Genomic DNA, 14,753 nt, shown 5'->3' with positions numbered 1-14,753 from the left:
ATTTTAAGCATGATGAAAGGACGTCTTGCCGTACTATATAGTTGTTTTTCAATACTGTTGCCTGCTCACAGGAAATAACAAGGTATCTTGTTTGTAAACAATTGGGTATTGCAAAATAAATAGTTTCTCAGCAAACAAGTACAATTCCTGTAATTAGATTGATCTTCCACTTCATTTTACTGAGTATTGAAAGCTTATTTTATTAGGTGCTTGTATTGTCATTTGAAACCTTTTAAAATGGAGTTAATATGTCCATTAATAACTCTACAGATCATAATTGTAGTAGGTCTGTTCATGTTTTAGACAACAGTAACCTGAAGAAATTCTCACCCTGTGTTCTGCAGAACCACTTACCTTAGAGGACCAAACCTTTTTTGACCCAGCTAGATGGTATTTTTTCTTATATTGTTTATCTTATAGATGCAACCTTTTTTTTTTTTTTCAGCAACATATACCGAAGTGTATTGTCTCTTTACAGTCATCCTAATAATATTCTCACACACAGTGAGGATAGGAAAAGATTTTGGATATACTGCTAGCTTTTTTCATGTCTGTACTGCAGATCACCAGGCTGCTTTTTTTACATGCAGAGTTTAGATGCCAGTCTGCTCTTTTTCTGTAATTCTTCATGCTGCTGTTTATTTTAAAGGCTGAAAAACTTTAAGTATACTTGATGTTTTTCTTTTAATACCACTATTTCCTTTGCATTTTCATAGCAACTAAAAGCACTACTTTCCCAAAGCCTCAATGTGTTGTATGTCCCAATACTAGAGTGAAGAAAGCGAAGCCTTAAATGTCCAGACATTTTGCTACCATTTTCTGAAGTCCTGAAAGTAATACCATTTTCTGAATGCTACCATTTTCTGAAGTCCTGAAAGTAAATAGAGGAGCTAACCAGTATGAGGATAAACATGTGTCTTTCTAGTATTCCAGCTCCTAACACTTAAATGCTCAGGTGAATGAGTAGGAAAAAAAAATTGAGATGCTTTTCACTAAGCATTTAGAGGCTTGCTTTGGTCACTGGAATTAAAAGGAAGTTCTTGTTTGTTTTGCTGCTGAGCATTATTTTTGTCAAGCAACTGCCTTGTCAATACTGAATTTAATAAGTAAGGGAGACATAATTTGGAGATAATAAATAAAGGCCAAATTTTGAGATTGGGCAGTTTTTATGTTATTTTCCAGTTAAAGGTTAGTTACATTTTAAGCTAATGTGAGCTGGATAGGAAGTTCAGAATTCTGTCTCTAGTGTGTGTTAAATTTTATAAGTTAGTGAAATACAAACAAATAATTTACTGTGTTCTGCATCGTCTGTCACCACACAGTATCCAGCTAACTTGGGAATTATAATTTGTCTACCAGAAATGCCCTCTAGGCACTGGGTCTGTTTAGTAGAATCCAAAAAGTTATTAAGATCTGGTACTTCAGAAAAGGAACTAAAATTTTAGTAGAGAGTTTGGAGAGCAGTCCAAACTTTAATAGGAGAGACCATGCAGTAAAATAGCACAATGAAATAGGAAAAAAGGAATGTAGCAGGCTACATGTGGAGATTTCCAATAGCATTTAGAATATTATAGATAGTTATATAATAAATAGAGAAATTTAGAAATTTCATTCCTGTAAATATTGATTGATTTTTTTTCCCTGTAAAGCTGTGGGAAAGTCTGCTTGGCTGTCCTAACTGAAGTCTCCCAGCAGACTCTGGTGAAACCTAAAAAGTTAGTTCTGTTTGCAGATTTTAGCTCACTTCTGTTTTTAAAGAGCTGTCATGAAAGACATTTTTGCTCATCTAAGCTGCAGAGTTTTATTCTAACGGCTGTGTTTTGTTTCCACTCCTTGCATAGAATTTCCAGCATGGCAGTTCTGGTCAACTGTAGCAAAGGTTCCATAAAGGCTGATTTCAAGGCATTCTAAGATTATGGGAATCAAAACTGATGCATTTGTACTGCCTTGTCTTCTGGCTTCTCTGGCTACAAACTCACTGGCTAGGGGGAAGTTCTACCTCAAAGAGAGAAAAAAAAACACTGTCTGAAAAAAAGTTGACAGTTGAATCAGTGCTGTCTTACGGAAGATGGGAAGAAGGAGCGTTCCCAAGCAAAGGTTCCATAAAGGCCGATTTCAAGGCATTCTAAGATTATGGGAATCAAAACTGATGCATTTGTACTGCCTTGTCTTCTGGCTTCTCTGGCTACAAACTCACTGGCTAGGGGGAAGTTCTACCTCAAAGAGAGAAAAAAAAACACTGTCTGAAAAAAAGTTAACAGTTGAATCAGTGCTGTGTTACGGAAGATGGGAAGAAGGAGGAGCTAAATAACTATAATTTAATCTGCTTTAAGTTATTATGGAGCTATACCCCTTGAATTAGTCTGTAAATTAAGTCAGTGGGGTCACCAAGCTAAACATGGGTGCTGCTTGTGCTAGGCAATAACACTTAATTCTGAATATTACTGGCTGATCTCTTCGCTGGATTGAAGAAAACAGAAAGCTGTCTGTGAGGTTAGCTCCATGAATTCAGGAGCATCCATGACAAGGGATGCGAGATTTGTTTTGATATCCTTTTGGACCCTGTTTCTGAGCTGCTATTCCTAGAATCCAGCTCTATGGAGGATGTGTTGGTTGCAGTTGCTCACTGATGATCTTTGAGTACACGTTTTGGTTACAGAAGTGGTTATGAAGAATTAGCCCAGAACTGGAGCACTGTGCAGCCTGAATGCGGAAGTACTGCCAGCAGATCTCTTCCCTAATGGCTCCTGTTGCGTAAGCGTGGGGAAAAAGTGCACTCCTTGTTAGGGAAATTTGGCTTAATTGTATTGTCGTGTTTTATGTGAAAAACTGTATTCTAGAGTTTGATAAGTTAAATCTGCAAATATCAAAAAGTTAATGCTTTTAGTGGCAATAATACACCCATCACATTCCATCTTTCATAATTTCATATTGTAATGACTTAAAAGAACAAGCAGTGCTTAAGGTTTTCTGTCTGGTTTTGCAGATCACCAGGAGAACCACACTCTGAGAACATTGAAACTAGCCGAATGTAAGTAAATGAGTGGATGAGTTTGGTTTGTTTTGATAAAAATATTCTGAACATATATAACAGTAACTCTTGCATCTGCTTAATAAAAAGAAGACAGAAGCTGAGTAGAACTGTGAAATTGCCTTAGAAAATTTCAAGTTAATATTTTGCAGCTTTTGCAGTTCTAAGCCTCTGTGGAAACTGGGTTTGTTTTTTTTTTAGGGTGAATGAGTTGGAGGGAAAGTTCAGAGGTTTAATTTAATGTGAACCAGTAGATGGTAGCATAATACAATGTCAGAAATTTTACAGCCTATATTCAGACTTGACAGAAGGGATGTAATTTCTACCTGTCATTCACTAACATCTTGCATGGGTTTGAAGACACTTCAGTACTAAGGCACAATACCTGCTGGTATCTCTTGTGGCAGATTGTTGAACTAAGAAAAAGAAATTGTGACTTAATTTAGTGAAGTTATATGTCAGTTACTTCTAGAAAGAGAAAACTAGCTCTCTTTCACTAACATCTTGGTGACAGGTCTGAACCTTTTTGTCTGTTGTCATTGGATTAGAAGCCAAGATGAACTAAAATCAAGATTGTGGTGGACTGAAACGTCCATTTCAATTCAAAATTCAAAGGAATTACAGGAATTCAGAGGACCATTTAAAAACAAAAAAAGTTTTTTGAGACTATATTCTTCTGTGAGTTAGCAAACAAAGTTTTTTCTAGCTATTCAAACTGTCCTGTCATAGAACTCAAACAGGGAAGCCACAAACTGCTCTTCTGGATTACAGCACAAGTTCCAAAATAATAGAGGGACTGTAGCCCAATAGTTGGTGTGCTGTCTGAGTCTTCAAAGGATCTGGGTTCATTTTTCTTCTGCCATGAACTTCTTCTCTGACCTTAAACTGTCTCCTTGACGCCTTTCCCCCAAGCGGTCTAGCATTGTACATGCAGTGGGCTGGATGCCATTTTCAGGATGTTTTGCAGGCTAGTGACATAGTGTGAATTGCTCAAGGACTTCTCTGCTGTAGCTGCCCGACTTAAGGAGGAGCAAAACTGCAGTGAGCCCCCCCCCCATATGTTGGACTGCGTACCTAAAAAATGAGGAGGAGGAAACAGTGAGGGCTTTTCTGATGTGTTATTAGCAGTTCACTGCAGTGAAGCCTTTTCTTGCACTAGAAGAAGCAGTTCTCCTGGTATGACAGATTTATTTTCCATCACTCATACCATCTGCTACAGAAGTGCTGTCCAGCTGCTTTCTTAGAAATGCAGTGAAGGTTGCAGGGACCCTGGCCTGAAAGGTGACTCTACCTCTTGGTGCCTGGTCTCTGCGTGTTGCTGCGTTAGAGGTCGCAGGGTAAAAGCCCTGCCATGGTCTCTTATTCCTGCTCCAGTAGCAGCCCATGCTGCATTGTGGTTTATTGTTCCTGCAGTGAGTTGAGTTGTGTTCTTTAGTTTCCCTGGCCTAGCCAAATAGAGGAACTCAGGCTGCAGGCTGGCTGTAGTCCACTCTGGATGTTACCAGTTGAATTAATTGTTTTTATGCATTTTAAGCAAAGATGTATCAGCAGTACTCACCTAGACTGGTGTGAAACAAAGACTTTAAGAACCTAGCATAAATCAGACAGAAAAGGCAGTAAAGCTTTATTTCTTCTAGAAGTTTGACAATTCTTTTGTGTGTGTGAACTATTTTCCTTAAAACCGAACATTAAAAAAATTACAGTAGTAAGCTTTTCTGTGTTATAGCTGAATACTTTTTCTTTTTGATGTAGACCATTGATCAGAATGGCTCTGACTTCATAAATTTTAGCTATTTCTCTAAAATAAATGTGAGCCAGTCAAGCTGTAAGAATTCACATATTTGATGAGAGTTATACAGTATATTTGCAAAACTAAATGTTTTTTTTAAAACTTATCACAATGTAATGTGTACTACATCTGTTACAGAGAATTTTTGCAATCCTGCATAGCTGCTCTTGCCACATAGGGTGGAATGGCAGGTTGAGTGGTATAGTTGTGACCTGCTGTGTTGCTAAAATAGTAACTGTTATTTACATGCCTAAAATTAATTAGTAAATGCAGGACTAAAGCAAGTAGTGTTTTGTTTGCACAATGAATGGTTGGTTTTGCTCTGGTTGGCTGATATAATTGCTTTATTTATTTCCGTGTTTTGAATTGCTAAGCTTCATACCAAGAGCATAGTCATATATGTTTCACATGTGAGAATGAAAAGAAATTGAAAAAAAATATTCAGATTCTAACACAGCAAGATCTTCCATATGTATGTCTTGCTTATCCCAGGCTTTTCAAATTCTGGGTCTCCATGTGATGAACGTCTTGGTGCTAGCTCAAAGTTAGGAGGCTTTTTATCTTAGAATTGTTAAGGTCAGCATTTTCTGTCTTCTCCTGTCATACATCTCCATTGACTTTCCCCTTTGATTAGTATAACCTTCTTAAAACCTCTTTAGCACTAAATCACATAATTTGATTGTTTAACCATAACTTCTTATATGTTCATGTGTTTTCACTCTGTATTTTTTTAAACTTTTTTTTTATCAAGGCAAAGGTATGGCTGTCTTCATACGGCTTTCTGTGCATTCATCTTTGCTTTTGAGGATGAGATTCTTTGCAATTTTGAAGCCCTTCTCTGTTTTTGTAATATGACTGTAGCAAGGCAATTTTTCCAAGACGAGATTGTGAGGTAGATGCTGTGTTACTCACTCCCTTTCCCTGTCTTCCTGCATTGCTCCATGTAACCAGGACAGACCTTCTGTTCTCAGGGTTGTCCTTTCTGAGGAAATGCCTCGGCATGCTTTTGTCAGCACATGATGTTCCCAGAGGCATGCTGGATCTAGAATACACAGTGGGAAGGGAGGTCCCTTTAGTTAAACCAGTATGGTCCAAGCACAGCTCACAATCCACCCCTGCTATTGGGGTCCACCACACTGGAAAGAATGGAGTTTGGAAAATGTGAGCTCCATGCACTTGCACATTTGCCAGATGCATGTTTGGCTGTGCTGCCAGAGGCTGAGGCAGGTAAAAGGTGTTCCAGCACTGCTGGAACAAAGGGCTGGGCTCTGACTGTGGGTGGACTGTTTGGCAGTTTGGTGTGCAGGGTTCTTCAAAAGGCTCTGTGTGGGCAGTGCTATTACTGGAATCCTGTCTTTTCTAGCACTGCGCTTCTTACTCTAACTAAACAGAAGCAAATAAAACCAGCATGCAAGGTTTGAAGCCAAAGCTTGCACAAAGCAGTATTTAACTTCACAAAGATGACCACATCTGCAACACCTTCTATAACAGTTTTTGATATGCTGGTCATCTTGTTTTCAAAGTGTAGTATAACTGCTGTAGATGTGTCTCTTTATGCATCTGCAAACACATCTATTAAAAGTTGTTTTGATATTAGTACAGAAAAAACTTTTCTGGGTTTCTATGCATATTAATGCTTTTTTTTCCCCCTATTAAGAAAATTGTTTATGAACATTTTGGAACTTCTAAGATCCTAATAGCCATTGTAAAACAGGCTGTTGTAGATTTCCATTTAATAAAATTAGCCATCTTGGAGCAATCATAGAATCATCAAGGCTGGAAAAGAACTTCAAGATCATGGAGTCCAATCCTTGACCAGTCACCACCTTATCAGTTAGACCATTGCACTATGTTCCATGTCCAGTCATTTCTTGAACAATTCCAGGCAGGGATGGTGACTCCACCACCTCTGTGGGCTGCCCATTCCAAAGCTTGACAGCCTTTCAGTGAAGAATTTTTTTCTGATGTCCAACCTGAACTTCCCCTGATACAGTTTGATACCATTTTCCTCTTGTCCTGTCACTGGTTGCCTGGGAAAAGAGACCAACCCTCACCTGGCTACAGCCTCCTTTCAGGTGGTTGTAGGGAGTGATTAAGTCACTATGCACCCTCCTTTTGTCCAGGCTAAACACCCCTAGCTCCCTCAGCTGGTCTTCCTAAGACTTTTGCTCCAGACTCCTCACCACCTCCATTGCCCTATTCTGGACACACTCCAGCACCTCAGTTACTTCCTTGCAGTGAGTGGCCCAAAACTGGAGATGGGATTCAAGGTCCAAGAACAGGGAGATCACAGCCTTGTCCTGCTGGCTGTTGCTGATGCAGGCCAGGTCACCACTGGCCTTCTCGGCACACACACTGGCTCATGTTCAGCTGCTGTGGAGCAGCACTGCTAGGTTCTTTTCCACTGGGCAGCTTTCCAGCCTCTCTGCTCCAGCCTGTAGCACTGCACAGTGTTGTTGTGGCCCGCATGCAGGACCTGACACTTCACCTTGTTAAACTTCATGCTGTTGGCCTTGGCCCTATCAATCCATCCTGTCCAGATCCCTTCCTGCCCTGCAGCAGATCAACACTCCTGTCCAATGTGAGATTTATTTGTAAAAATAGTCTAACAGTTATTATGTCCTAAGCAAAAACCATTGAGAAGCGTGTTATTTCATGCTGGTATTTCCAGACAAGTATGAAACAGCCATTTATATTTCTAAAATTTAGGTAGACTTAGAAACAAAAATGATGCAGTTATGCAAATATTTTAAACTTCAGGCACGTTTGAATGTAAATATAAACTTCAATCTAAATGCTTTGTAGGTGAAATTTAAATTATTACATGCTTCAAATATTTCAAAAATTTCTTTAATGTTTAAACTTCTGCTTTTCTTTGTGGCAAGAGATTCCTTTACATGGTATTTCTTTTGTATTTAGTTTAAGGTATTTCAGAAATGCAAATTACATTCTGTTTCATAGGAACTTTTGAACCTGTACACTCAATCCTTGTTTTTTTGTAGGTTTTAGACATTCAAAAATTACTACAGCAGCCCAGTTCACCTTTGGCTTGGTCATACATGTTTCTTGGATTTTGGCACCATTTAAATCACAAATGCAAAGTACTAACTATCTGGCTTTTTATTACCTAAAGAACATATGGAAAGCCTAAAAGCAATTATTTTTTCTGTAACTACTACAAACTAATGAATGCTAATTTCATTTTAAACAGAAAAGTGTGCTTGTGAAACTGTTGGACTTCAAGAAAGGAAGTTGGGTGTCTATTTTAGGTGCCTCTGCTCCTCTGAAGCATTTCTTGAGGAGGTTATACAAGGCCCACTGAGTGGGAAGTTAGCTTTCAGTCATAAGAATATGCCTGTGAAATGTTTACAACTTCAGCCACACCGGTGCAGTTTCATAGTCGGATGTGCAGCAACAATGAGTATTTGGAAATGTATATGCAAGTCAGTCACTACAGCCTGAGCTAGAGTAGCAACTGTGTGTACTCATGGGCAGTGAAGTTTTCTTCACTAGAGTTTTCTAAGGGACCAGTTGCTCTTGACCTGATCCCTTTATAGGAGCCTACAGAGAGCTGCAGTCTTCATGGGTGTAGCATGAGCTAAGAATAGAGAGTGGTTTTATGTTACTTTGCTTGATGAACCCATTCTAATGCCTCAGGCCAAGAACTTTAGTTTTCAGCATACTAAATGAGCAGGGGAATGTAGAAAGAGTTTCACTTTTGGACAATACAGAGAGTTGTCTGAATTCGTTTGCTGAATAATGTAGAAATAGAAAATGTGGGCTTTTGGCAATGAACACTGATAATACCTGAAGTACACCAGTTAGAATGTGGTATGGAAAGTCTGAAAATCTCACACTGACTTACTCAGAGCTGCATTTTCTGTAAGTCCATTTATTGATGAACCTCAGTAAGGGTAGCTCTTGTGGAAGGCTTGGTAAATTCTACATTGAGATCTGTATCCTCACTTAAATTTATTTATTTTATTTATTTACCTAAATCATTTGTCTGAAGTAACATGAAAAGTCTGTGGAGTAGCTGCCAACGAGAGAGGGGCAGGATCCAGCTGGATCCCTGTGAGTTGATGGGGGCTTTCGGAACTTATACAAGAATACTCAAAGAGATGGCTGATGTCATCGCAAGGCTTCTCTCAAGGATTTTTCAATGATCTGGGGAATCTGGAGCCATCTCTGTCAACTGGACACTGGCTGATGTTGGCCCAATATTCAAGAAGGGCTGGAAGAATGACCCTCCAAACTACAGGACTGTCAATCTCATGTCAGTGCCTGGTAAAATTATGGACAAGATTATTCTGGGAGTTATTGGAAAAGACCTGAAGGACATCACAGATATCAGTCATAGCCACTGTTGGTTCATGTCAAACCTAATTCCTTTTTATGACAAGGTAACCCATCTAGTTGATCAAGGGAAGCCAGTTTATGTAATCTTTTTGGGTTTCCTGAAAGCTTCAATACTGTCTCTCACAATATCCTTCTGGATAAAATGTCCAGAATACAGCTGGATAAATACATCATGTGAGGGGTGAGCAGCTGGCTCACAGGTCAGGCACATGTGGTTTCAGTAAATGGAGTGACATCAGACTGGTGACCTGTCACTAGTGCAGTTCCACAGGGCCCCATCCTTGGCCCTCCTCAACATCTTCATAAATGACTTGAATGCAGGTCTCGAAGGTATACAGAGTAGGTTTGCCAGGGATACTAAATTGGGAGGTGCTGTTGACTCCCTGGAAGGCAGCCAGGTTGTGCAGAGAGACCTCATCAAATTAGAGGGTTGTGTAATCACCAGACACATGAAGTTCAACAAATACAAGTGCTCCTGGGACCTGCATCACAGAAAGGCCCCCAGGGGATCCTGGTCAGTGGCAAGTTGAACATGAATCAGCAGTGCCCTGGCAGCCAGGATGGCCAGCCTGGGGTGCATCAGGCACAGCATGGCCAGCCAGGCATGGGAGGGGACTGTCCTGCTCTGCTCTGCACTGGGGCAGCCTCACCTTGAATGAAGATTGTGTGCGTTTTTGGATATTGCAATATGATAAAGATACAAAGCTGTTGGAGAGCATATGAAGTAGGGGTACAGAGATGGTGAAGGGCCTTGAGGAGAAGCCATATGAGGAGTGTCTGACTCCACTTGGGCAGTTCAGCCTGGAGAGTGACACTGAGGGGAGACCTCATCATGGTCTACAGCTTCCTGAAGAGGGGAAGCAGGGGGCAGACGCTGATCTCTGTGGTGACAGGACCTGAGGGAATGGCATGAAACTGTGTCAGGGAAGGTTTAGGTTAGATATTAAGAAAGGTTCTTCACCCAGAGGGTGGTTGGGCACTGGCACAGGCTCCCCAGGGAAGTGGTCACGGTGCAGGCCTGGGTTCAAGAATTGTTTGTTAGGCTCATCGTGTGATTCTTGGTGATGGTTAGGTGCAGGGCCAGAACTTGAACTTCGGTGATCCTTGTGGGTCACTTCCAACTAAGGATATTCTATGAAATTCTAATACTGCTGTATTCTTGTGTGTACACCATATTGTTTGCTTCCATACTGATTAAAAAAAAATTAAAAATACAACCTTCAGTCAGACCTCCTGCCTCTATTAGAGTTTCAGAGAACTTGAGTCAGTGAGTCTCCAGCCACAATTTAAAATAGATATGTTGGTAGAAACAGCCTTATTGTAGGCATGGCAAAGTTTGAGAAGTAATTGGTAGCTAAAAACTAAAAGCAAAGAAAAATTGAGTCCTTCAGAAGTTAACTGTTAGAGACAAGTCTAAGCTTAGCTTTATTACCTGGCATCTCAGACATGACCTGGTTAAAGCGAAGTGTTGTTTAAAATGATAAAATGTGTTGTGTGTTTATACCTTGATCTAACAGTTTAAACTAGAGTGTGAGCTAGAAAGGTGTGCATGTTGGTGACCACAGCTCAGGTGTAAAAATTCAGCTTTTCCATATATAAATGCTTAACCTGCTTACAATTTACAATATTTCACACTAAATCTAAAGGTCTGGAATGGTTGATGGTCAGGAATGATCAAAGCACGAAATTTTGCATTCAGAAACAGTTGTCTCTGAAATAACTTGCTGTTCCAAGTTGCATTAAAATGCTGTTGCTTTGAGGGGATTTGGATGGTTTTTCTTAAAGCCTCTATACTAATAGCTGAGGTATGAAAGACAAGATTAAAAAAACCCCATTATTTTTAGATGTACATGGAGAGAGGCAGATTTTCGTAAGTCTACATACAAAAATGTGAGAGATCAGAACACTTCCCTTAGATTAGAATATATTTATTCCCTGTTACACAGTAATGGTTTTAATGGTATTGCACATGCTGCTTTTTCTTTCCACATCCATCTCAAAGTGCCATGGAAACCTTTCTCCTCAGTTGGTTTTTTGTTTGTTTTCTTTTCTTTGGAACATACTGGGACATTTGAAAGCTCAGGTAGACATCAAAGTAATTGTTTTCCTTGTAAGATGTATTTTCTTCTCTGGGATCATGAGATCTTGAAGGGTGAAAAGAAAGAAGCAGAGGTCTTACTGCTGAGTAATATAGACCTCAGCAGTCAGTCTCAGAACATTTTCCCTTTTCAAGTAACTGCATTGAAACTGCTATTTAACCAGCCATTATTAACAGCGAGGTGCAGCGAGTGCTGAGTAGTGCTGATGGGTCTAGCACTTAAGTTCTGAAGTACTTGTTCTTTGCAGAATCTGTGCATACATCTACATCAGGAAAGACAATTTTAAGTTAATATCATAGTTTGTGATGTTCTAATCTTTGTAGTACGGTATCACTAAAGTTCTGTAAAAAGCCTGTATGTTAAACCTAGTCAGAATATATGAAATCTTTTGTTGTTGGTAGTTTTCATTAATAACTTACTATTTTAAATGCAGTCAAAGTTTGGGAGTTTTTCTGAAATGTGGTCAAACATGGCGCTCTTGGTGCTGCATGTAGCTGCTTCTGTCCTGGTTACCTGCAGCTTTTCAGTGATTTCTTTACTATTTGCATGCTTCTCTGGAAGTCTGTGACCTTATTAATAAGGCAGTTACATTCTCTTTTCTGCATATATATAGTACTGAGCACTAGACTGGTATAGCGATACAGTTGTGATTTTTTAGAATACATACTTGGCACCTGTAATGGCAGGAGAAACAGAAGGATTTCGCAGATAGCACTTTCTGGTTTTTTATTTTATTTTATTTAGACAACCATATAATTTACTTAGGCTGAGGAGAAATAGATCCAGCTTTGAGCCCATCTGTAATTGTGTTTTAGCATCACTTTAATTAATCAAGGAATATTTTTTGTACAGATTTAAATATACTAAATATGATAATTTAGTCATATGAAATCTTGTTAAAATGGGTAAAATAGTATAATATTGATAGCATTGCTAAATAAATGTCTGAATTGTTTGTGTTTCATGTCTCTTTCATCTGTCAGTGGCTACCATGCCTCAGTACTATATATTAGATTCAGCACCTGTACAACATCCAGTTTTGTTTCAGTTGCAGCCTTGTTTTGCATCCAAATTGCTCTCTTTTTTAGCGACAGTTGAGATTGTTCAGAACTGTACAACATTGTCTCCACTGTAGCACTACCATGTAAAACTGCATAAACGGGATTTATGTTTTACTTACATAGAACCCACAAATTAAATTCTATGTTAAATATATTTGCATTTGTCAAGATGAGAATCCTGCATTTAAAAACATTTTCTGTTGCATTCTCTCTGACAGAAATCTTGTGTTTCAGTGCCTGACTAATCTCTGCCTTGCTGATGCTATTGAATGAGCTTTGTATGTGAAAGCTCCACTAATCCTTGTACTTACTGTTTGAATGTTTGCTACAGGAAGCGAGCAGCTGCAAAGCATCTAATAGAGCGCTACTACCACCAGTTAACCGAGGGCTGTGGAAATGAAGCCTGCACGAATGAATTTTGTGCTTCCTGTCCAACTTTTCTCCGTATGGATAACAATGCAGCAGCCATTAAGGCCCTCGAGCTTTATAAGATTAATGCAAAACTCTGTGATCCTCATCCCTCCAAGAAAGGAACGAGCTCAGCTTACCTAGAAAACAATTCCAAAGGTGCCCATAACAATTCCTGCACTGACAGAAAAATGAACAAGAAGGAAATGCAAGGCCCAAGAGATGACTTTAAAGGTAAGATGTTTACAGTTTTCCTAAAATCAAACACGTTTCATATGCACAAGTACATGCCAACATAATTCACTCTGATGGTATTCTGCTGACTTCAGTAAAATACAGTATTAGACAATTGAGTATTTTAGTATGTATTCAGAAAAATGGATGGATTAGTGCTGAACACTGATTTTCCAAATCTGGATTTTGACCGTATCTCTGTTAAAATCAACATGCATTTGATGTCTTACAAGAATAATGATTTTTGCAAATATGGAAAAGCTTTAAGTGCTGTTGTATGACTGTTTTAGTTTCACTAGTTTTGCAATTATTCTGCAGTTAATAAATTATAAAAGTTATACCTTAACTAATTTCAGATTCTATGGTAAGAAACTTGACAGATGAAAAAAATGATACAGTGATTGATAGGCAATACATTCACCAAGCTTAAAAATGTTTGAGCACAGTTATTTTTAAGCCAGTGTAAAATGAAATGCTGTTCTATATGTATGTTTTCTAACTTCTGTTTAGCTTTTCAACAGTTTGTAATAGTAAATACATACAAATGGAATAATGTTAGTTGTCACCTTAACCTGTGATGCAACCATGTCCAGAAATCATGCCAAATGGTTTTTAAAGCCATTAACATTTGAGCAGACCACCTTTAAGTGTTATGGCAAAAAGTGGTATAAACACAAGTCCAGATGTATTTATTTTAGCTAAAGAAGGTGAAATTGTTTACAGGAAAAATTTAAAAATCCCTACAAAACTAGCAATAAAACATAACACTGTGTTATAAGCAATCCAAGATATTCCAGCATCAGTTTCTTCTTTATCTGATGCAAGGATAAATTTGTACCCAAATTACTTATGATCTGAATAAGCAGAGAGGCAAACACTCTCTGAAGAGTAGGAAGGGGAAAGGGAAGGAAATGTAGTATTAGATGAGCAAGGGGCACATTAAGTCTGTTTTGTGGGTTTTTTTCTTGATTTTTTTGGTATTATTTATGGAGCTTTTCAGACACAGAATTTACCTTATTCTGTCTAACCATCCCCTCTCCCCAAGGCAGGTACTTAAGAGTCTTCTGAACCTACCTCCAGAGACAGTCTGTTGGCTACAGCAGTGACTCAGACTTCCTCTCTTGGAGCATCACAAGTATTGACCTTTTTTGTAGCTGTATAGACAGGGGGCTTTTAACGCATTCTTAAAGCTCATCTGAGGCTTAGTTACCTTTGGAATTGGGTGCTGTCTAAGGCATCTAGCACTCTGAAATTTTTTAAGGTTGATCTGCTACAACAGTTACTGGGAAATCTGCAGCCAAGTTTAGCAAAGCTGAGGAAAAGGATGTGTAGCTTGCTTTTATGCTTGACATGGGATTAAAAGTTCTAAATAAATTTAAAGAAATATGCTTCAGAAATAATTAAATTAACTTTTCTGGAGTTCCTGAAATACTAAAACCTTTAAAAGAGTGAATGAGGAAATTCCTGTTTAAGTATAGAAATCTGAATTTTATAATACTGTTGAATTGTCAGTGTGTGCTGATGATTTTTATGCTATGAATAATGTCTTTGGTCCAGAGTCAATGAAATTGAGACTGTGGTCCTCATTTTGAGGAGCCATGTCATGGAATATCATCTGTATCAGCAGACAAATTTCTCTTAACACAAGAAAATTAAGACTTCGTTTAAGACAAGTTTTGCTTCCTGAGCATGCACTGCAGCAGATAAAAATAGATGTTGTGCTAAGCTTGAATGCTTTAAAAATGTTTTCAGTAGAGCTATTTTTTTAACAG

The 14,753-nt window shown here is 38.7% G+C and overlaps 1 protein-coding gene across 5 annotated transcripts in view; it reads left to right on the top strand.

The window, feature by feature from the left end:
• Positions 1-14,753, top strand: part of UBE3A (ubiquitin protein ligase E3A) — a 60,730-nt gene that overhangs the window by 17,941 nt on the left and 28,036 nt on the right. For all 5 annotated transcript variants that reach the window (XR_005628044.1, XM_039714083.1, XM_039714081.1 and 2 more), the window contains 2 exons: positions 2,987-3,031; positions 12,671-12,981. Coding sequence is in view for 4 of the 5 variants with exons in the window: in XM_039714083.1 (XP_039570017.1) it covers positions 2,987-3,031; positions 12,671-12,981 (356 nt within the window). In the remaining variant the exon portion in view is untranslated. The remainder of the gene's footprint in view (positions 1-2,986; positions 3,032-12,670; positions 12,982-14,753) is intronic.

Source organism: Passer montanus, unplaced genomic scaffold (assembly GCF_014805655.1).
Source record: "Passer montanus isolate IOZ18808 unplaced genomic scaffold, ASM1480565v1 scaffold3, whole genome shotgun sequence".
Taxonomy (NCBI): Eukaryota; Metazoa; Chordata; class Aves; order Passeriformes; family Passeridae; genus Passer; species Passer montanus.
This window is presented reverse-complemented; position numbering and strand designations above follow the sequence as displayed.